The 22,579-nt window shown below is 43.1% G+C and overlaps 1 protein-coding gene across 1 annotated transcript; it reads right to left on the bottom strand.

Annotated features, from left to right (window-relative positions):
• Positions 1 to 3,404: 3,404 nt before the first annotated feature.
• On the bottom strand, positions 3,405 to 19,724 carry LOC143806896 (cathepsin D-like). The gene is made up of 9 exons (XM_077287886.1): positions 19,553 to 19,724; positions 13,260 to 13,416; positions 12,984 to 13,107; positions 11,469 to 11,587; positions 10,128 to 10,327; positions 9,241 to 9,363; positions 8,679 to 8,823; positions 7,487 to 7,585; positions 3,405 to 5,275 (listed from the first exon to the last, which is right to left on the bottom strand). Exons 1-9 carry the CDS (start codon positions 19,618 to 19,620, stop codon positions 5,114 to 5,116), a joined length of 1,197 nt encoding a protein of 398 aa, XP_077144001.1. The 5' UTR covers positions 19,621 to 19,724; the 3' UTR covers positions 3,405 to 5,113.
• Positions 19,725 to 22,579: the final 2,855 nt, after the last annotated feature.

Here is a 22,579-nt window from a genome sequence, read left to right as displayed (position 1 = left end):
GGCTATACATAACAAGAGAGGATGCTATATAATAAGGGATAGGGCTATACATAACAAGAAGGGATGCTATGTAATAAGGGACGGGATTATACATAACAAGAGGGGATGCAGTGTAATAAGGGATGGGGCTACACATAACAAGAGGGGATGCTATGGAAGAAAGAATTTTTTTTTCCCTTACGTACAGCACTGAACATAACAAGGGAAGACCGTATACACTAAGATGGCACTTTAGATAATAAGGGAGTTTCTTTTGCAAACAAAAGTATAGCTCCAATCAAGCTGCGTTTACACTGACAGATAATGGATGAAGAAGCGTTCTTATGATATGTGTCACAACTAGGGGCTCCTTCCTTGTCCCTAATGCTAGGGGCACCCTAGATTGCCCTATTCCCCTACTACCCAGATTACTTCTGATAGTGAAGAAGCCGGGGCCACGTACCTTGCCTTAGCTTTTGACTCCGCCCTCAGTCTGTACCCTTTCCCTACCCAGGGAAGAGGTGCCCTCTGTTCTAGAAAAGGAGACGATGCCAAGGAAGATAACGGTCGTGAGGCCGATGAGGCAGTTCAGTAAGGGATAAATGAGGTGGACTTGGGGATCATCTGCTATTTTGTTCTTGCCATCTATTTCTATAGGAACGTGATCTGCCTCTACCCCTCTGTGTTCCTTTTTAATTGTTATTAATAAAGGTTTATTTGTAATAGGTGGGGATTTTTCTGCACATGCCAGAGGTCCTACCATGAAGTGGATTGTGTAAAGCATGTCAGTCGTAGCCTGAGGGGCGTGATTAAAGGATCCAAAGCAGGGAAGTAATGCTTCTCTGGGCTTACATATATCAAACTGCAGAATAAAAGAACTTTATTTTAAACACAGAAATCTTAGATTGGAACTACAAAGGCTTTTTGTAATGCTACTGTCCCTTTTTTTTTTTTAAAGGGAACATGTCAGATAATCCATTCTTCCCAAGTCGCTAGAAGAATAAGTCAGAGCTCAGCTACTTGGTTGCAGCCAGATATATTATTCTCTGAAACAAAAAGGCTGAGAACCATAGCCAGAAATGAGACTAGTCCGGCTCTATCCCTGGCCACCTCTTCCTAGTGCCTCTGCAGGTGACATGTCTCTGTCCCGCGTGTACATAGGGAGAGACCTGTCAATCACCTCTAGCAGCAATAGGATCCTCAAAGTATATTTTATCTGAAACACCAGATCATTTACCTGACTGCTTTCATTCAGCCTGTGGTTTTGGCAGCTTGCGTGCATAATATGTATCTATATTTAGTTCTCTCCAAACTTTATGTAATGCCAACATGGTTCTTCTCCCTCTTCCCAACAGAGATAGCAACATACCGCCACTGCCACTCATCAGCGTCTCCTTCTGCTCTTGCGGCTTCCCGTTCCCAGGGCTTGGGCATGTTGCGCAGGTCTCCTGGCAGTGAGCTTAGGGCATGTGCATGCTCCCCCTTCTTAAATGGGCAGTGTGCGCATCCTGGAAATGCCCCCAACTAATAGCTGGGAGGAATTAAGTATTTAAGGCACCCTCCCCTGCAGGGCGATGCCTGCGCAGCATTAGTGTTTAGCTAGTCCACTGTCAGTTCCCTGTATCTGTCATGTTACCCAAACCTGAACCAGTTCTGCCTCCCTGAACCTGCCTTGTCTTCCAGTGTCTTTCTTATCTGGTAATCCAGAGTCCACACTGTCTGAACCAGCACCATTGTCTTTCCTATCTGGTAATCCTGAATCCACACTGTCTGAACCAGCACCAGTGTCCTTCCTGTCTGGTAATCCAGAGTCCACACTTTCTGAACCAGCACCGTTTTCTTTCCTATCTGGTAATCCAGAGTCCACACTGTCTGAACCAGCACCATTGTCTTTCCTATCTGGTAATCCAGAATCCACACTGTCTGAACCAGCACAAGTGCCCTTCCTGTCTAGGACTCCAAGTTAGTGTCTGCGATCCTGACCCTTGGGGTCATCGGCTGTAATATCGGGGACTCCCCAGAGTAGCACCTGGTGGCTACCTGCAGCTCAACCCTAACTCCACCATCGGGGCTCTAGTGAACACCATGTAGCCACGCCAGGGTAGCCCAACCCATGGCATAGTGGGTCCACGGTCCACCAGCGTGACACAATATTAATCCATTTTGGGATAATCACTACACTTTGAAAATATTCTACATTTTTTTAATTAAAAGGTGAAGATTATTGAGATTGTTTATTTAGTCATCCCCTGCAGTGGCTACTGATCGCAACTTCTCCTGGCAAAATCTTGGCACCTGGACTCACAATGATCACAGTAAAGGGGATATCTGTGATGAGACAACCACTTTAAAGAAGTTCTGTTGACTAAAGGTACCTTCACACGAAACGACATTATAACGATATCGCTAGCAATCCGTGACGTTGCAGCGTCCTCGCTAGCGATATCGTTTCGTTTGACACGCAGCAGCGATCAGGATCCTGCTGTGATGTCGCTGGTCGCTGAATAAAGTCCAGAACTTTATTTGGTCGTCCGATCGCTGTGTATCGTTGTGTTTGAAAGCAAAAGCAACGATACCAGCGATATTTTACACTGGTAACCAGGGTAAACATCGGGTTACTAAGCGCAGGGCCGCGCTTAGTTACCCGATGTTTACCCTGGTTACTAGCGTAAAATGTAAAAAAAACAAACAGCACATACTCACATTGCGTCCCCTGCAGTCTGCTTCCTCCTCTGACTCAGCGCCGCAAAGTGAAAGTGAAAGCAGCACAGCGGTGACGTCACCGCTCTGCTCTCACTGTACGGCGCTCAGTCAGTCAGGAAGTGGACGCAGGGGGACGTGAATGTAAGTATGTGCTGTTTGTTTTTTTTAGATTTTACGCTGGTAACCAGGGTAAACATCGGGTTACTAAGCGCGGCCCTGCGCTTAGTTACCCGATGTTTACCCTGGTTACCAGGGGACCTCGGCATAGTTGATCGCTGGAGAGCGGTCTGTGTGACAGCTCTCCAGCGACCAAACAGCGACGCTGCAGCGATCGACATCGTTGTCGCTATCGCTGCAGCGTCGCTTCGTGTGAAGGTACCTTAAATATCCTGTTCAATGTTCCACATAATTGACTGCGCAAGTCCTGGCTAAACAAAAGCTGCGGTCCCCCCGTCTAGCCGCCATATACCATTGACCCAGATGCTGGACCAGATTCCCGTGAATTGATCCTCTCATCTCTTATCCTGTATAATATTGAGGCAGTGTAAACAGATCAGGCAGTCTGTGGATTTTCCAAACTACCGGTAACCACATTGATAAGTTTGGTCCATCTGTTAGACACGTTACACTTTGATATTTACCTTTACAGCACCCATTAGTAGCCTCAGAGTTACTTCTTCAGTTGTGCCCATGACACCAGTAAAAAAGTACGGACAACTGAGACAATGGGAAGATTTGTTCTTTATTATTGCGGCATTACTTTCCATATATCAGGCTAGAACCTTCATATAGGTGGTCTTATACCATTGGCCCCCATCAAAAGTTCAAGGCACCTCTAACACAGTAATCAGGTACACCGAACCTTTGTTTTTACATATTTCTGTCATTTCCTAGTAGTCATTAAGATGAAAGTTTTGGTATCACCTATACCTCAATAATACCATAATCAGCACCTAAGATATATTACAAGCTCCTATAAGTATGGCTTTAAACACATTAAGCAATTGTCTGGCAAACCAGTTTGTTGCATTTTTGCAAAAATTTACCAACAACAAAGATGGCAAGTCACCTATTCTACACTTAGGGCACAGAAGGCTGTATACAAGGGACCAAGATCGGACTGCAATGCCGCAGGTCTCCTAACCGGAGCTTCATACATTTCGATGAGGCTGTCATGCTTGGGTTGGCCAGTCCGTGCATTGCGGTCCGTAATGGGACCAAGATCTGCAGACGTCTGTAAGAGTCATAGATCAAATTTTCCTCATCCCCTCTTCACCATATATGAATCACCTACAACAATCCAACCAGTTTTGCCAGAAAATGTGACCCTTGATCAAACCAGTGTTATGAAGATAATATTAGACTTGGACATCACGACTGAAAGCGAACACGCAGCATACAAGTGAGAAATCTGAGGGGTATTGTGTCTCACAGAACATGGAACAATACCCTCTTTGTCTAGTGGATGTGCCTCATTCCCATTTTCAGGATGTATCAGATTATATTTATTTTGCTTTTTTTTGTCATATCATAAGTCAGATGATATGGGTTCCTTACTCTCCACTGATATGGATAAGAGTTATGGAAACCTCCAAGAATGGTCACACTGAGAATGGGGAACAAGATCTCCCCTCATTCCAGAATTTGGAGGAGATCTCAGTGCCAGGCCACCAATTTCTTTGACTTACATTACAATTCTAATGATCTGTTCTAGAAGTCTTTTCTTGGAGACTGGCCACCTATACGTAGACCTATTGCTATTGCTTTTGTGAATAGCAACCTGCCTAATATTAATTATTTTTTTCCATGGCATTAAGGACTGGAAGTGTTTTTGACCAGTGATGATTGTCATGGGTAAAAATGGCAGAAGACACATAGTTGATGCAATTCAGCTCAGTTACATTCTAGTGGAGCCATATTGGACATCTGGCTGATAAATTTTGGGTTCGGCGTACAAAACACTTTCTAGCTATACATTGTCCCATACAGCAAAACAAGTTTATATGATTTGTTTTTTTATGGACCTCTTATGCATGAAGAACGCAAACATATAATGGGAAACATATGAAACCTTGCTACTTTGTACACAACTGGCAGTGTTGGTACGAGATACAATCACAAAACAAGTGCAACATCACTATGTGGTACCCCAGATTGGCGTTTATCATTAATTGATAGGCGCTACTTGTACCATTTCTATATGCAGTCTAAAGGCATTGAGTGACTAGAAGGTCTTCACCTAATCACTAGGATAGAGGCAATTTTTTTGTCGAGGATGAATGGTAAAGACTAATTTGGTGCAACTAAAACAAGTCAATTGAACCCGCTAAAACATTCCCAAAGTGCATTATTATTAGGCAGATAGTTGGTAGTTGTGGCATTGAGTTCATGGGAAGATCTGAAATTCCTGGGACTCTGTAGGGTATGTCCATCATTTAGCCTTAGCAAATCCAACCCGGTCATTAGAGCGATCAAATACAGTATAATATTGGCCAATGAAGACGTCTCCAAGTATCCAGAGGGGTCCAGCCGGAGGAGGGATATCAAGACCCATGAAGCCACTCAGACAGATTTTATGGCTTCCTTGAGTCACCTGTTGGAATATAACAAGTGTCAGGCTAGCTATATCCAGCACTCCAACAGATATTAGATAACGATCAACACACATACAACTCTCAGGGATCAATGAGTAAGAAATAGTATGTATTATAGTAAGATTCTGGCTAGTCATTAGTCCTTATTTTTTTGCAGAACACATAGCATCTTCCTTAAAGTGGTTTTCTCAAGTTCTTAAATTACTTTTATTAATTAGACAGCATGATAATAAGTTTGCAATTGACTTTCTTTTTCTATTGGTTGTCATTTTCCTGCAATTAAAGCTTTTTGTCTTTTATAGCGAACAACTGGTTTCCATAGAGCTTGGCCTCTAGACCCTGGCCTAGTGTGCACAGTAGCTACATTCCAGGAGTGAGGTCAACTCTTAACATACCAAGCACCTTTTTCCAGCCCATTGATTTCTATACATCAGTTTTTGCTCACCTCCCTGTATGTCTCCCTCTTTTGTAACATCACCAGCCTGGCAGCATTTAGAGCAGGTCTAATCTCGGCTCTCTGCTCTTGCTTTTTGGAGCAGGAAGCTTGTTCAAATACCCTATGTATATGTAGCGCCCCAGGGTTTTGGTCGTTGCAGTAATGTCTTTCTTCCACCAGGGGGAGTGATGCTACGTCTGAAGGCAATAAAGGAGATCTCTTTACCAGGTATCACAAACCATACAACACACTTCACACTCCAGTCCACCAGGGGGAGCTATGCTCCTATCTATTAGGGCACTCCTCACAATTATGTAAAACTGGTGGTCTGGATAAGAAGTTAGTCAGAAGCTGACTGGGCTTCACCCAGGCAGCACCTGTCAGGCAGACAGAGAGGAAGGAGGAACATCTAGCAGTTGCCGACAGGGTGGCCCCTGACAGGGATGGGATCCTGTCAGAGGCCTAGACAGAAGGCCACGGAGCTGCGCCTGCCCGACGTGCGGCAGCATCCCAAGAAAGAGACACAAACAGCGAATTGTATTGCAGAGGGTGAGAAACGAAGTCATAGCAAAAGGAGAGGAAACCAGAAGGAGTTCTGCCCTGCAAAAGGCTGCCTCCTTTCTGAGGCGCAGGATCCGGTAGCCGGAACACCGAGAGAGCAATAGTCTCCATGCCTTGCTCCAGAGACCGGCAGGACAGCTAATTCCACGTTACCTGCCCGACCTTATACCCAGGAGGCACGGTGGCAACTTGTGGGGGCCGGGGCATGGTAGAGTCCCTGTAAAAAGCCTCAGGCCATCAGTCATATGGGTTTGTTCCTATCCATCTGGGGGACAGAGAGAGAGACATAACATGTAGAACACCAACATCAGTTGTGAGAACCTTACCGAGAAGCTCAGCAGGGAGGTACTACAACACCCAGGCGCTAGAGGAAGGCTACTGATTTCCACCTGGATAAGGGGACTCTGGATGTGCCTTCAGACCGGCCGGACTCTTCCTGCCCTATGGTCTGTACCCTGGACTGTGGATGCTGAAGCCTTCAGTAAAGGTAAAGAGACTGCAACCTTGTGTCCTCGTTCTTCACTGCGCCTCCCACCATTCACCATCTACATTCTGGGAAGCCCTGGGGATACACTTCACCTGTGGGAAGGTATACCATCTAGCTGCCATAACATCACCCCAGCGGACCCCTAAGCAGCGTCGGTCACCCTGACCAAATACCACAGGTGGCGTCACAAACATATCCCTTTAAAGACCTTCCCCCATTTACAATGGACGTCCCTAGGGCCACGGACCGGGTCAAGCCACTGTGACATCCCCCTTGAGAACCGAAGGACCCAGTACCGAGTTCCCCATAGCCCTAGGGGGGCGCTCCATATAAGCATAGTGATAACTATGTAGACTTAAAACAAACCACTGATAACTGAATGTGTTACAGCAGAAGTTCTGCTGAGCTTTATAGTTCTACAAATACTATAGTTTTACTCTTCACCATATCTTTTACTCAAGAAGGAAAGTGAACCCTGCTAGATATTAGGAAGCAAGCAAACTGCACTGGTCTTAGCTGCTCAAGAGGCAACTTGAGAATACTCCTTTAATGGGTCACTTGACGAGTCTGAGCTACAATGCAAAATCTGTGACATGGCCCCCACCCTAATATCTCTTATGGAGCAAAGGGGTCTTTTGAGGTACCAGGATCCAAGTGCAACTGTGACCTCTTCCCCCTATATATGAGCTTTTCTTCTAGTAGTTTCCAGCAGCTGCAGTCACTTACCTTCAGTGTGTACTGTTCTCCTGTCAGGGTGTACTCTTGCCCTCCAAGCCTCAGAGAGATGACAGGTAATGAGGAGACCTTTTCACACTGCACCATGTACTGTAAAATAAAGTTTTTTTAATGAACTTGCAATATATTCTTGAATAGTCACTTGTGGTTCAACAAAATTGGTGTAAATCAATAGAATAAACGCATGTAAGAAACTTTGCAATATGTCTTATCTCCACTTATGAGCCACTTATTCCCCTCCCCTATGCTTCCTGAACTCGTCATCCATTCTGAAATATAGATGTATAATAAATGTATAATTCATTAAAATGACAAACATACCATGATGTAATAAAATATGCCGATGCAGAAAAGTGTAAACTGACCCCTAACTATACAAGGTCAATGGCTTTTATTGTGTTAAATGTCAAGTGTTAACTTTCTGCTTAGTGATATCTTTATTGTGTGTTACTTTAAGAAATTCTACATCTGTACAGCTAAAATCTGTCCTTGCAAAGGAAGACGGACTGACTGCTCATTAAAGTATCAGGTTACAGGACCTATTGAAGCAGTAATGAAGAACACATAGCACAGTGAGAGACCAGGAAGACACAAGCAGATTGAGCTGTAGCCTTCAGCAACTGGATTTTACTTCAGTGCTGGACTCACAGCCACACAGTTCAGTACTTCTGCATAATGTCTTCCATGCTGCTTCTGTCTGTGTGCTGCAGAGAAAGATGACCTGGAATCCAACACTCTGTGTGCAGTGCGTGGGAAACATCATACCAACTTGTCTCCCCCTACTAGCTCGGAGAGAACTTAAAATGAGAGATAGAGCCTGTATAGGGGAAACTTGTAACAAAGCAGGATACAAAAAAAATAGCGTTATTCCTCATGTGCACACACAGAAGAGAGCTTTTTCTGAAATTATAGGTATGCTTTAACTTTCAAGTTTTTACATAACTATTTGCCTTTATTCTTCACTTCTTCTAATATAGATTTGTTATAAAATAGGTCCAATCTCAAATCCAAAGTTAGAGGAGAAGCTGTCTGTATTAGTTGGGTAATTGTAAAAAGTTATATGCATCGTCATATGTAAAAGGATTTTCTAGGCTTTTACCGTTATATTCGTCATATATTTGTAACTGATTTTCATTGAATATACAGTAATATCTGAGTAATGGGTTCATAAAAAATCCCTCACCTCTCCTTGAGTTAATGGGATGGCTCCAATAGCTTTCTGCAGGGCAACCACTTCTTCCTTTGGGCCGGTGATCAGTGAGGTCCCTGTGTCTACAATAGCTGCACAGCCACCTTTACAAAGTGTGAGTTGATCCCCGACACTCAATCTATAGGGATCAGAAGACACAGCACAGTTAACCATATACCGTATTTGACGGACTATAAGATGCACCAGACCATAAGACACACCATAAGTTTTGGGGAGGAAGAGTAGTATAATGTGTTTTTTTTAATAAAATGGTGGTGCGTCTTCATGGACCCATAGACTCACATTGCCAATTTTGGTCCAACCTTCAGATCAAAATCGGACATGTCTCAGTTTTCAGAGGAAAAAAAAAATGGACATGAGGACAGCACCATGGAATATCATAGGTACAAGTACTATCCATCAAAAACATACATAGCACTCTTCAAAGAGAGACTGATTTCTGAATGAGCCCTTAGAATTTGCATGCTTCCATAAAATGCCAATATTCAGTTTCAGTTGAAAAACATAGCCATATAACACTCTGTCTACTACTTACTGGTCCATGTGAATTTCCCAGTATGCCTTACGGGTGATATTCACGTAATTAAAGTCTCCTGTATAATACTTAGGGTCGGTGCCACCCAGTAAGAGCTCACCACCAGGTTGTGATTCTGGGTTCCTAGAAAAAATAAATTAACATTTGATCAAATCACATTAGGTTTGCCAGGAGTCCACTGTCTCCATGAGCTGATGGTGTCCATCTTCTTGCTTCCTAGCCACATTAGGGCATGAAATAAGAGCTTCGTCCACAGCTACTTTGTAAAAGGAGATGATCTGAAGCCAATGAGAACCTCCTTTGGGTGGTAAGGGAACACGGGCTGCGTTGTGAAGGGTCATACTGGTCCACCAAAGTGCCAGAGGATCAACCAGTCAGGCCAAACTCTGGCACAAAAATGGGTCTTAAAAGGTCTAGCAAGAGATGAACCTATTTGGAGTTGAAGTTTTTGAGCCAGTTACTGGGGTTTATATAACATGGCTGATTAACATAAACCTTATTAGATATAAAGCTACAGAAATGTGGCTAGGAAGAATCGAATGAAGTCGATGTTGCATCTGAAATGTTTGTGAATCCTATTCCTGAGCAATTGGGTTGAACTGAACTTTCCTAATTCTACTCATATGTTGGATGCTGAACGTTGTATTCCACAGTTACTTTTCATTTCCACGTGAGCTCCAATTCATCTCTGTTCCTTTAGAAACTAGAGTGTGACATTTAACGAAGTGACTATTACAAAAGAGACAATTTACAAAAGGTAAAGTAATTGTTCCAACCAAAGAAGGTGAACATTGACCCCATCGCTGTGCCAAAAAGTCTAATCACAGAACTTCTTGTCACCAGCTGCAAGTAAATATATCTTTTTCTGGTAAGGATACTGTTCTTACCTGTTCAGGTAAAAGGAGAAAATATTCTGCTCCACGAGCTTCTGCTGCATCATGTTGTCAAAAACAGGAGTGACCCCATCCACAGAGATTCGTGGGTAAGCCATTCCCAAAATACCATCAAACTTGGCTGCTATAAAGGTTATTCCGGGCTGTTTGATGGCTTCCCCAAAAAGTTGTCCTTTCACTGCCAGGTTACCAATCTGGATTGTGGTGGAGAAGATGCATGAGACAGATCATAGTATCACTACTTCTCCAAATAGTTAGATTTTAGTGATTCCTTAAGTCTGCAGCAGCACCCAATGCTCCTATATTATATGAAGTATATATTAGTATTATGTATATGTTACTTTATTGTCATAAAGGCTATTCTAGTGTTTTATCAGCAGGAGATTATCACTAGAGGACTAGTAAACCCGCTGCCATGTAGTCCTCCATAGTCATAAGCTCTGTGTAACCCCGCCCCCACCACTAATTGGCAGCTTCCTGTCTATGCAAAGTGCACACAGAAAGCTGCCAATCAGTGGTGTGGGCGGGGTTATACAGAGCTCAGCATTCCGAGAACTGCTAGATCTGCAGCAGAGAAAACAGGGATTTTATCAAAATGACAGCAAGCAGCCCCTACTTTGTGCTGCTCTAAGATGAGGTAGCAAAAACCTGGTGACAGATTCCCTTTAAAAGTGATTTCATGTCAGTACATCAGGGCTATCTTAGGTCTATGATTTGTGGATACATTTAGTGGGGACTTTTTAACATTATTAATGTCTATACATTGTAAAATTATTATTTCGTAACATTTTTCTTATGTCAGTAGCATTTGTGGTTTGTTATGCTCAAAGGTGCGGAGAACAATAACACGTAGGCAATGTTCACATATTGCGTTTTTGCAGCTTTTTTTCGGAGTTGTTTTAAGCTGCTGTTTGCAGTAATAGTATAAGCTATGAGATTTTAGGAATCTCATGCACACGATTGTTTTTTGTTTCCCTGACTGAATTGGAAAACGGCTGTGTTATTTTAAATCTGTAGCACGTCATTTCCTTCACCATTTTTGCAGCATTTTTTCAACCATAGAAAACAATGAGATCAACCAAGCATTGTTGCTGCATTTTTGTTCCATTTTTGGTGAATAAAACTAAAACTGAAGATAAATTACATATAAACCACATCCACAAAACGCAGCAAAAATGATGCAAGAAGCTAAAATGCAACAACAACAAAAAACAGCTGGAAAAACTCGCTTTTTGTAAACAGCTTCTTTACTGCCAAAAGATCAGGTTTTGCCAAAAATGCAGCGTGTGAACGTAGCCTTACGCATACCATGCGTAATTCTGCCTAAAAACGTACCGTCAGTGTGTCCTGACTCAGGTACCCAGACAGACTGCCGCTGCCATACTGGATAGAGAACTCGGTGCCATTCTTTACATAGCTGGAAGATTTGGACGAATCGTACTTGTGGTGTAGTACTGAAAAAGAGATTTCCAAGTTATTGTCTATAGCATAGAATTATTTATTGAGATATCACAAAAACATGTTTTTGTGTTATGTATGTACTGTAGACAACAAGCTTTTATTTTATGTTACAGACTGTCCCATATCCAGTGAATTTCCCTTAATCTGATAATCCAGTAAATCCGATAATCTGGCACAGAACCATAATACGGAGTTTCACATTTACCCAAATACCGTAGACTCCTGGAAAGAAAATCTGTATAGTTAAATACCGCTCCATTAAACTTCTGTGTGCAGTGTGTCTCTTGTACCAAAGGCACTAGTAAGCCGCATTCAGTTAATGGTTCTTTTATTGAAGAAACTGTTTCCCATTAAATGTGTGACCATTAAGCTTGTGTCTAGCTTCAAGAGACGAAATACAATAACCTCTTGTTTTCAACACAAGTGCCTGTGCCATTTGCATTAAGTGTTTCACACAAACATGCTCATTTTTGCATTTTTCATGATTTTGTCACCCTTTACATAAAAACATAACTTGTGATATCACAAATTTAAGGGGTTAATCACATCTTTAAATAAATTTTGTTGGATAGAGCTTGTAAAAACAAGCATTTTTGCAATTTACTGATTATTAAAATTTTCAGCCTTTCTTAAGATATTAACACTTTTCTTTTTGGCATAATGCCTAGGAGACCGACCACGGCTGCTGTCTAAAATGAAAGCCCTGTGCTTAAGCTGGCCAAGATTAGGAAGTAACAGTGCACTCCAGCTGGCCAAGATTAGGAAATAGCAGTGCACTCCAGCTGGCCAAGATTAGGAAGTAGCAGTGAATTCTAGCTGACCAAGATTAGGAAGTAGCAGTGCACTCCAGCTGACCAAGATTAGGAAATACCAATACTCTCCAGCTGGCCAAGATTAGGAAGTAGCAGTGCACTCCAGCTGGTCAAGATTAGGAAGTAGCAGTGCACTCCAGCTGGCCAAGATTAGGAAATAGCAGTACTCTCCATCTGGCCAAGATTAAGAAGTTACAATGTACTGCAGCTGGCCAAGATTAGGAAGTAGCAGTGCATTCCAGCTGGTCAAGATTTGTAAGTACCAGAGCACTCCAGCTGACCAACATTAGGAAGTACCAGTGCTCTCCAGCTGGCCAAGATTAGGAACTACCAGTGCTCTCCAGCAATCCTGGGTGCTTATAAGGATAACAGAAAAGAGATTGTAAGTTCTGTGCATGTTCTGCTGTCTAGCAGCGGTGGTTGGTCTCCAAAGCAACTAGCTGTAAGCAAAAAAAAAAGTTAATGTAATAAACACCAAATAAGATTTACAAGCAGTATCCAACATGATCATGGGAATAACCCTTTACCAGATCATCTTTTTGATATGGTGCAATATTTTAGGACATAAAGTACTTACAGCAAGCAATATCCAGAAAGGAGCAGTGTACGGATGGTACCCAGAGATTAGAGGAGCCGGTGTCAAATACCACAGTGAATATCTGTGGAGGGGTCCCGATCCCAATTTCTCCATAATACTGAGCCTAGAAGAAATGTCGAGATTGAAAACTAGAATTCACACCGTTTTCTAAACCATATAAAAGAGGGGTTTATTTCACATGCTTCTGCGTCTAGTACATTGTACACAATGGAAGATTTACATAATAACCAACTCTATATATACTTTATGACTTACATCCAAATAGTTCTTCAGCGTCTCTGGTGTAGGACCTCCATTTGGTGGAAATCCAGAGTAATATTTTTTGTATCCTTCACTTGCAATTAGTTTTTCCACTTCCCCAGAAGCTTCAGATAACGTCCGACGGATGGAGGTGAACTTCGTTAATGGTATCCTGGGTCGAGGTGATAGATACGATCATTAGTTTAGAAACAGTGTTTAGATGATCATTATGGCATTTTTCTTGGTGATCATCTATGCCTGTCACCTTATTATGGTACTAAGTTTTGCCATTTTCCCTCCTCCACTGTTTGCCTACAATGCTGGAGGTAGATCAGAGTCATGGACATGTTTGTGCAAGTGCTTGGAACCAACTTGGACTGAGCCAATTCTCTACAAGGACTTTATAGTACTACCACATTGTATGGTATCTACGCTCTTACCTAGGTGAAAGACCCCAGATGTTAGTGTTGGATGTGCAAACAGGTGTAAAGCCATAATCAAAGGAAAACCAAAGTGTAATACCCGTATAATAAAGGGGATGTAAGGGCAGAGATCCTGATTCTACCTGTGTGTCACTTACTAGGTTTTTGAAAAAAACAATGTTTTCTCTGCTGCAGATCTAGCAGTTCTCTGAATGTTGAGCTCTGTATAACCCCACTCACATCAATGATTGGCAGCTTTGTTTGTGCACTGTGCATAGGCAGAAAGCTGCCAATCAGCAGTGGGGACAGGGCTATCCAAAGCTCATGAATATGGAGGACTACCTGACAGCAGGTTTACTAGTCCTCTAATAATAATCTCCTGCTGATAAATAGGCAATTTTATCAAAACTACAGGAAGCAGTCCAGTAAGTGAAGTATCGCTGGAATCAGGGTATTTGCCTCTACATTAGGATGTTCTCAGATAAGGTGGTAGATTCCTTTTGCATGGGTTGCCTGGCATTAGAGTGCATGTGTCAGACGTCACTTGCAGGGGCGGCGCTGATCTCCGCACGCCGGGTATTCTGACACAACGTACTGATAGTGCGTTCTCTAACCAGCTCAAATCAGCAATAAAGAGCTAGAAATTGAGTGCACTGTCATTGTGCACATCACGCAGGGACTAGACCAGCCTCTTAAATGAGCATAATTGATGATGGTTTGTATCAGGGAGGGGGCAGAGGCAGCGGGAGTGCCCGCAGCCTCTGCCCCCTGATGGCGCTTCATTTCAGTATCCCAGCATGCACTGGGATTCTCAAACAGGAAGTAGAAAAAAGAAAGAACAGCATTCAGATAGTGTTGTTAGGGAGGGATAGGGGGATTTTAATTCAAGTATATTAGAAAATAGTTTAGGCTATAGAATTAGATAGGGATTTAAGATGAAAATTAATTTGGATTTCAGACCACCCCTTTAAAAACCTGTATGGTTCATGTATGTGAGGACAAAACCTTGTGTTTGTGAACTGATGTGATACAGTAATATCTATGATTGAGCCAGCTGAGAAATCATTTCTTTATGGCTATTTCCTGGCAACAAAGTATTGAGGTTGTTAATGCTGCTTTTATATATAAATTGTGTCATCTCACCATGTATTCATAAAAATAAAAATTATCTCTCAAAATGGCGCCGGTAGTGCCTGCACATCCAATACATGCTATGGCACAGGCGCCGCCGACGCCATCTTGGTGGAAACAATTTTTTTTTCCTTTAGCAAAATGGCGCCAGCAGTGCCTGCACAGTAGCATCTATTGGATGTGCAGGCACCGCCTGTGCCATTTTGAGAGAGATTTTTTTTTCCGAATACATGTATATCACCAAATAAAATAATTACATGGACATTATAGATGTGATCATGCTACAGCGCAGGCACCGGAGCCTGCCTGCTGAATGTGAGATTTATTTTTTGTCAAAACATATTATATTCAGTATGTAAACTAGGGGAAGGTCAGTGGTGAGTAGTGACCTGTCAGCAGCGATCAGTATGAATACCTAATCAGAGCAGCACATGAAGACCCCCCACAGGCCGCCCCCAGGAATGAGAATCTCATTAACTGAAAACTGCAAATAAAGATTAAACAACAACAACCACAAGACGGATTTCATCACCAGGTATCACTGTAATCAGTATGACGGCGCCGAGCACAATCCTGCTGGCAGGTTCCCTTTAATATTGGCATCTGTTTAGCTCTCAGATTGCATATTGGTGTAATACTTTTTCCCCCAGAATGGCTAATTAAGATTGGCTCCAAACATGAGAGAATGACTTTATTTGGGAACCATAAACAGTCTGATCTCTATTGCTTCAGCCATATAGTCGCCAATAGCAGAAACCAGTCCTGAGTCTGTTAGATCTGAATTAGTTCTTTGTTTCCTGATAATAAGCTCAGCAAGAGGAGTCTGGCTGTCATTTATACCCTTAGGGTACTGTCACACAATGGCACTTTTGTCGCTACGACGGTACGATCCGTGACGTTCCAGCGATATCCATACGATATCGCTGTGTCTGACACGCAGCAGCGATCAGGGATCCTGCTGAGAATCGTACGTCGTAGCAGATCGTTTGGAACTTTCTTTCGTCGCTGGATCTCCCGCTGTCATCGCTGGATCGTTGTGTGTGACAGCGATCCAGCGATGCGTTCGCTTGTAACCAGGGTAAACATCGGGTTACTAAGCGCAGGGCCGCGCTTAGTAACCCGATGTTTACCGTGGTTACCAGCGTAAAAGTAAAAAAAAAACAAACAGTACATACTCACATTCCGGTGTCTGTCCCCCGGCGTTCTGCTTCTCTGCACTGTGAGCGCCGGCCAGCCGGAAAGCGAGCACAGCGGTAACGCGGTGACGTCACCGCTGTGCTTTCCGGCTGGCGCAGACACAGTGGAGAGAAGCAGAACGCCGGGGGACAGACACCGGAATGTAAGTATGTACTGTTTGTTTTTTTTACTTTTACGCTGGTAACCACGGTAAACATCGGGTTACTAAGCGCGGTCCTGCGCTTAGTAACCCGATGTTTACCCTGGTTACCCGGGGACCTCGGCATCGTTGGTCGCTGGAGAGCTGACTGTGTGACAGCTCTCCCGCGACCACACAACGACTTACCAACGATCACGGCCAGGTCGTATCGCAGGTCGTGATCGTTGGTAAATCGTATAGTGTGACAGTACCCTTAGACCGAATTCACACTTCCGTGTGTCATGTTACACATTGCGATGCACAGATTGTGACTATGAGTCTGCCGAGTTCAGGTCTGGAGACCCACGACCGGTCTATGACTGACACACGGATGCGTTAATCCAGCCTTATTCAGACGTCCGCTTTTCATGGATATCTTCTAACCATGTTTTGATGAATAGAACACACTCATTGTGATCTATGGAGCTGCTCATATGTGCACATTTTTTGGAGCGCTGCGTGTCCACAAAATAATTAGGGAGATATGTCCAATTTTTTTTTATTGGCTTCACAGATCATAATTACCCATACAATATTGAAACCACCATATTATATAGTAATGTGTACTTACAATTGCTCATTTTGCCTTTCTACCCAGTTAATTCTTCTCTTTTCCATTAGGTCTATGACATCATGTGATTAAAAACCGACTAGCTGAATCCTTTTTCCCCTAAAAAATTGCTTATCTGCTCTGCCCACTGAGTATTGGATGAAAAATCACATATTTGTATTTTTTTGTGAAATATTTGTAACATTATTTATAAAACAATGTGTAACATACAGTATTTGATACGGTTTCATTTTTTCTCTACAACATAGTCCATATACCTGAGCTCTAATAGCATGTAAATCCTATCCCTAACATAGCAATGTCAATATATTTTTGTGATGATCAACTTTTTTTAGTGGGGAATTTTGTGCAACAAAAGAAAGAAAACCAGAGTAGTTGTTCTGACAGATATGCATCCAGATATAATAATATTACATCCCCAAGCATTGATCTTCAGATCCTTTCTGTGGGTAAGGCTATTATTTATGCCCATTAGATATGATCAGATATTTGAGCTTTGTAAAGTAACTTGATCCCCTTAAAGTGGAGTAAAACCAAACAATCAGAAATCCCTGTGGCTTTCTGCACACATACCAGAACATATACAGTGGCATGTAAAAGTTTGGCACCCCTGGTGAAAATTACTGTTATTGTGAACAGTTAGGGTACCTTCACACTGGTCGATTCTGCTACGATTACGACGCATTTGCGTCATATTCGACATCGCAGTACGAGCTCGTAGCCAGCGGTCACACTCTACGATGTTAACGCTTTTTCTGACGTAGTTGCGATGTGAACGTCACGCGTCGCAATCGTACGCTACCCTTCACACCGCCATAGTCCTACGACTCCGAGCGTGACGTATTACCAGCATGGGCGTGCTAAAACGTCACGCCCAATCAGGAGACAGGTATGCGGAAGCCCAACCCACGTAGTCGCATTACGAGCTCGTATGACCGCCGTCACATACTACGATTTCGACCGCCACAGCGGGACATTTACGACGAAAGAAAGTTCTGCTCTTTCTTTCACATCGTACGATGCTGGGCTGCGTCGCAAATCGTAACGCCATGTCACACTTTGCAACCTCGGAACGAGGACGGATAAACGTCACAAATCGAACGCTCGTTCAGACTTTGATTGCACAGTGTGAAGGGGCCCTTAAGCAAGTTGAAGATGAAATGATCTCTAAAAGGACTAAAGTTAAATGACACATTTCCTTGTATTTTAGGCAAAAAAAAATTGTTTTACATTTTAAAAATTACAAAATGGAAAATGGGCTAATGCAAAAGTGTGTGCACCCTTGGAGATTTGTGTGCTCAGAGAACTTTGACCAAGGTTTCAGACCTTAATTAGCCTGTTAGACTTATGGCTTGTTCACTATCATTGTTAGGACAGGCCAGGTGGTGCAAATTTCCCAGCTTTATAAAAACCCAGTCTCCTCTAATCTTGTGACAAAAAAATCAGCCATGGGTTCTTCTAATCAGCTGCATAGCACACTGAAAATGGTGGAGGCCCACAAAGCAGATGGCTATAAGAAGGTAGCAAAGAGTTTTCAAGTTGCCCTTTCCTCAGTTCGAAATGTAATTAAGAAATTGCAGTTAACAGGAACAGTGGAGTTTAAGATAACATCTGGAAGACCAAGCAAAATTTCAGTGAGAGCTGCTTGTAGGATTGATAGAGAGGCAAATCAGAACCCCACATGACTGAAAAAGACCTTCAGAAAGATTTAGCAGACTCTAGAGTTGTGGTACACTGTTCTACTGTTCAGGGACATCTGAATAAATATGGCCTTCATGAAAGAGTCATCAGAAGATAACATCTTCTGTGTCCTCACCATAAAATCCGTCATCAGCAGTATGCAAAAGAACATCTAGGCAAGCCTGATGCATTTTGGAAACAAGTCCTGTGGACCGATGAGGTTAAAATAGAATGCTTTGGACATAATGATCAAAAGGTATGTGTGGAGAAAAAAGGGCACAGAATTTCAGGAAAATAACATCTGGACAACTATTAAGCATGGGGGTGGATCAATCACGCTTTAGAGTTATGTTGCAGCGAATGGCACGGGGAACATATCACGGGTAGAGGGAAGAATGGATTCAATTAAATTTTTACAAATTCTTGATGCAAACATAACACCATCTGTAAAAATGCTGAAGTTGAAGTTGAAAAGAGGATGGCTTCTACAAATGAGTAATGATCCTAAACACACATCAAAATCCACAATAGACAACTTCAAAATGTGCACGCTGAAGGTTTTACAACGGCCCTCAGTCCCCTGATCTGAACATCATTGAAAATCTGTGCCTAGACCTCAAAATAGCAGAGGATGCAAGACGACCCAGGAGTCTCATAGAACTGCAAGAATTGTCCAGGGAAGAATGGATGAAAATCTCTCAAACAAGAATTATAAGACTCTTGTCTGGCTACAAAAAGCGAATACAAACTGTGATACCTGAAAAAGGTGGTACTACTAGGCACTATCCATACAGGGTGCCCATACTTTTGCATCGCCCCATTTTTCTTTATGAAAAGATGAAAAATATATGTATATTTTTTGTGCCTATATACAAAGCAAATTTGTCATATTTAACTTTAGGCCTTTTACAGATCATTTCATCTTCAACTTGTTTATTTGTTCAGAATAACAGTAATTTTGACCAGGGGTGTCCATACTTTTACATGCTACTGTACAGCATCACATAGGATGAAATGTGAGATATATTAGATAAACAATGGACAGAAAACAATGTTTCAATATTGTTACAATGTGCCATGCAGAAACATATGTGAAGAATAATTGATGTATATTCCATGTATCTCTCACCTGACGAGCGCTGATCCATCGTGGAGCAGGATGCAGAGCAGAAGAGCCCACACTACTGGCACGTCCATAGTGACAGGGTGTGTTGTCACCTTTGTTCTGTATATATACTTATGTCCGCTGTGGTTCTTCTGTTGTCAGCAATGACCCAGCAGTCTCAGGCATCTCATGAGAAGTGTCAGCTGATCCCGCCATCACGTGATGAGGAGGAGGGGGGCACAAGGCTCGCTAATCCTCCTCGTACTGGTGTGCTGGTAATGGTATTCTCTGCAGGATAACTGTATGGTCTCTGTTCTTTCACGCCTTCCTACCTGACTTCATTGATATTTATATATGTTTAGTATTGTCCTTTCTTTCAATTCATGTGCAACACTATAAGTTTGTAAAAGTGTCATTGTGACATTCTGGAGCCGATGTTGTAAGATTTACCCAGATCTCTAAAGCCAGCTATATAATTTAGACATCGGCGTGCCAAATGATGCATTGTCCGATCTTAGCCGACTCACCCATACACAGGAGAGCCTGTTCGTCTGCACACTCCTGTGTTCTCTATGAGCAAGCTGCCTCCTGACATCTCTGCTGGCGATTTATCGACAGCAGAACAATTTGATCAGTAGTCTGAAATCAGACATGCGTGATCGTCAGCTCTCCCGATCAACAGTCGTTCAGCGGCCCCATACACATTAAACCGTTTGCTGAACCCATCGATATCGGCAGGTGCTGCCGATATTAGTCTGCTGTGTATGGAACATTAAGGGTTAACTCATGGCCAAGCTGTGGACAAGTACATGACACCGGCTTGTGCAAGCAACAGGCGACTTCACGTCCATGAGATGTAATCTCCTAGCAGGTCACGCCAGCACAGATTCTTGGCAGTTCAGTAACAGGTGGCAGCACTGGCGGACACAGACTAAAGAGGGTCCCTGAACAAGAATAGAACTGGGCCCTTTGCAGCCATATAGCTTATAATAATGACAAATTTCTTCTGCTTACAAGGTAGCAGTGGACCACCTGGACCTCTGTGTGGTTGCACCTATGGTATGTCCTCCTCTGGGCGACAGCATCTTGGCGGGGGTTGTGAAATGTCGGACGCTATTCACACTAGGGTGTCCGACAGACAGCAGTAATTCCACATTCGTTCACTATACGCTCAGTGGCGTCGGTTAGATTTATATCCAGGTTGCCCAGGGATAATCTAGCTGGTACTCGGGTTGGAGGCTTGGTCACGCCCACGGCCTTTAAATAATATTGCTGGACTTTGGGCGTCGCCAATTATAGCTTGTGCCTCATGCCTAGTGATTCTGGTCTGGAGTAGTGGTCTTGGAGAAGAAATATCGTATCTGGTGGTGTATTATCCTTTGTCATATTTCTCCTTCCTATATTTATATTTGTTTTGCACTGGGCACATTATTGTGTTTTCCTGTGTGTCTGCGGCATGGTGCGTTTTTTTAGTTTTCCCTGTCTGTGCTTTCTGTGGGGGTTGGTGTGTGGTCTCTTCACTGGGTGGCGGGTGGTGGTTTCAGCATAGGGCTGAAACAGGAGTCAGGGCCAGGCCTGGTGGCCCAGACAAGCACACCAATAGTGTAAATTCTGGGAGAGGGACAGACAGGGTTTTCCCTAGTCTGAGGGATATCGCAGGGGCCCGGGTAACCAGCCTTAGCCTACCTAGTCTCCCCGTGACAGGTGGTTTCACTGTTGCTATACCACATGTCCTCCCGGTACAGGGCAAAGACAGGTACACCCCCAGGAAACACTCCATGTAGCTTCCCTCTCAGACCCTGACCCTAAACTCAGCTATAGGTATGAGCTTTTAACAAGTCTCCTAAGCAGGTCACACCTAACACTACACCAGACTGCACAATAGAGAACAAGACCTCTCATCCATGCCTCCATGTCATGTGGCTGACACATGGTTCTTACCATTCTTTCATCACCATCTCTTTCTTCTTTATATTTTGAACTTAATTTCCACTGCCCCATCACAGCTGTTTAAATGGCTTCCAATCGGCTACATGCAAGCCAATCAGCAATCGTTTAGCAGCCTGGTTAGACTGAATTTTTGGGACTGTGGGATAGCAAATGTGCTCGTAGTCTGACCCTAATGCTAGGGGTCCCTAGCTATCCCTGTACCAGGGATTACTTCTGAAGGTGGAGATGCCTGGGCCTCATTCCTTACTATGCTCCTAAGCAGCACTAGTCTGAAATGTGTATGGGGAAATACAAAACAAGACAGGCAGGACAGACCTGAAGCAGTCACACAACACACTTTCTGGGAATTACACAAAGGTACGTTAAGTTTAAAGCTCTAGAGGCAACAAAGTAATATAAAGATATTAATGGGACAAGGAAAGGATTAACCAAACACTGCGCGCAACAACTGTGGTAATAACCAGTATATCAGAACATGTCCACCTCTCCTAGACCAGTATAGAGAAACTATTGCTGGTTTTCGGTGCTCAGTGGAGCCAGCTTAAACAGGGAAAGAGCAGACACGACTGGTTCTCCTGCACATGTGACCACCGGAAATCTACGAGCTATGTCCAGAAAAAATATAAAACTTCTTCTATCCTGCCTAGGAGCTGCAGCTCTAGAAGTTGACACGTGAGTCACTCTGTGCTGACCATAGTTATCTACAGAGTCACAAGGAGGATTGTCTGAACCTGTGGAATCCACAGACCCTGACCCCTCCAAGACAGTTGGAGCTGTTTGAGAAAACCTCCTTGTGGCAACTTCTATGCACACAGAACAATCTTTAAGATGATTAATTGGCACAGAGAATATCATTGTTCTCGGCAGCACGCCCTCAGTTTGCAGAGGATGATGTGCTGTCAAAAATGACGATTTCTATGCAAGCTTGAAAATAATTTAACCCAACGAATGTGTTTTTTTCGTTCATCGGGTGACTGGCTGCCTGTTTACAAGGCACAAATACAAGGAAACTAGAGATATTACGAACGCTCATAGCTGATTGCTGGCCAGTGTAAATGAGAACACGGGATCACACTGACCAGTGTATACAACACAATCAAA

Source organism: Ranitomeya variabilis, chromosome 2 (assembly GCF_051348905.1).
Source record: "Ranitomeya variabilis isolate aRanVar5 chromosome 2, aRanVar5.hap1, whole genome shotgun sequence".
Classification (NCBI taxonomy): Eukaryota; Metazoa; Chordata; class Amphibia; order Anura; family Dendrobatidae; genus Ranitomeya; species Ranitomeya variabilis.
The sequence above is the reverse complement of the archived record's forward strand: the minus strand, read 5'-3'. Positions and strand labels throughout refer to the sequence as shown.

Bases quoted from the DNA above. Each gene is read 5' to 3' on its own strand.
- LOC143806896 (XM_077287886.1), bottom strand. From the start codon at position 19,620: ATGGACGTGCCAGTAGTGTGGGCTCTTCTGCTCTGCATCCTGCTCCAC. The intron at 9,364-10,127 runs GTAAGAACAGTA...TATTTTTTCTAG, and splicing joins TTCTCCTTTTACCTGAACAG to GAACCCAGAATCACAACCTG. The intron at 5,276-7,486 runs GTAAGTGACTGC...ATATTCCAACAG, and splicing joins GAGAACAGTACACACTGAAG to GTGACTCAAGGAAGCCATAA.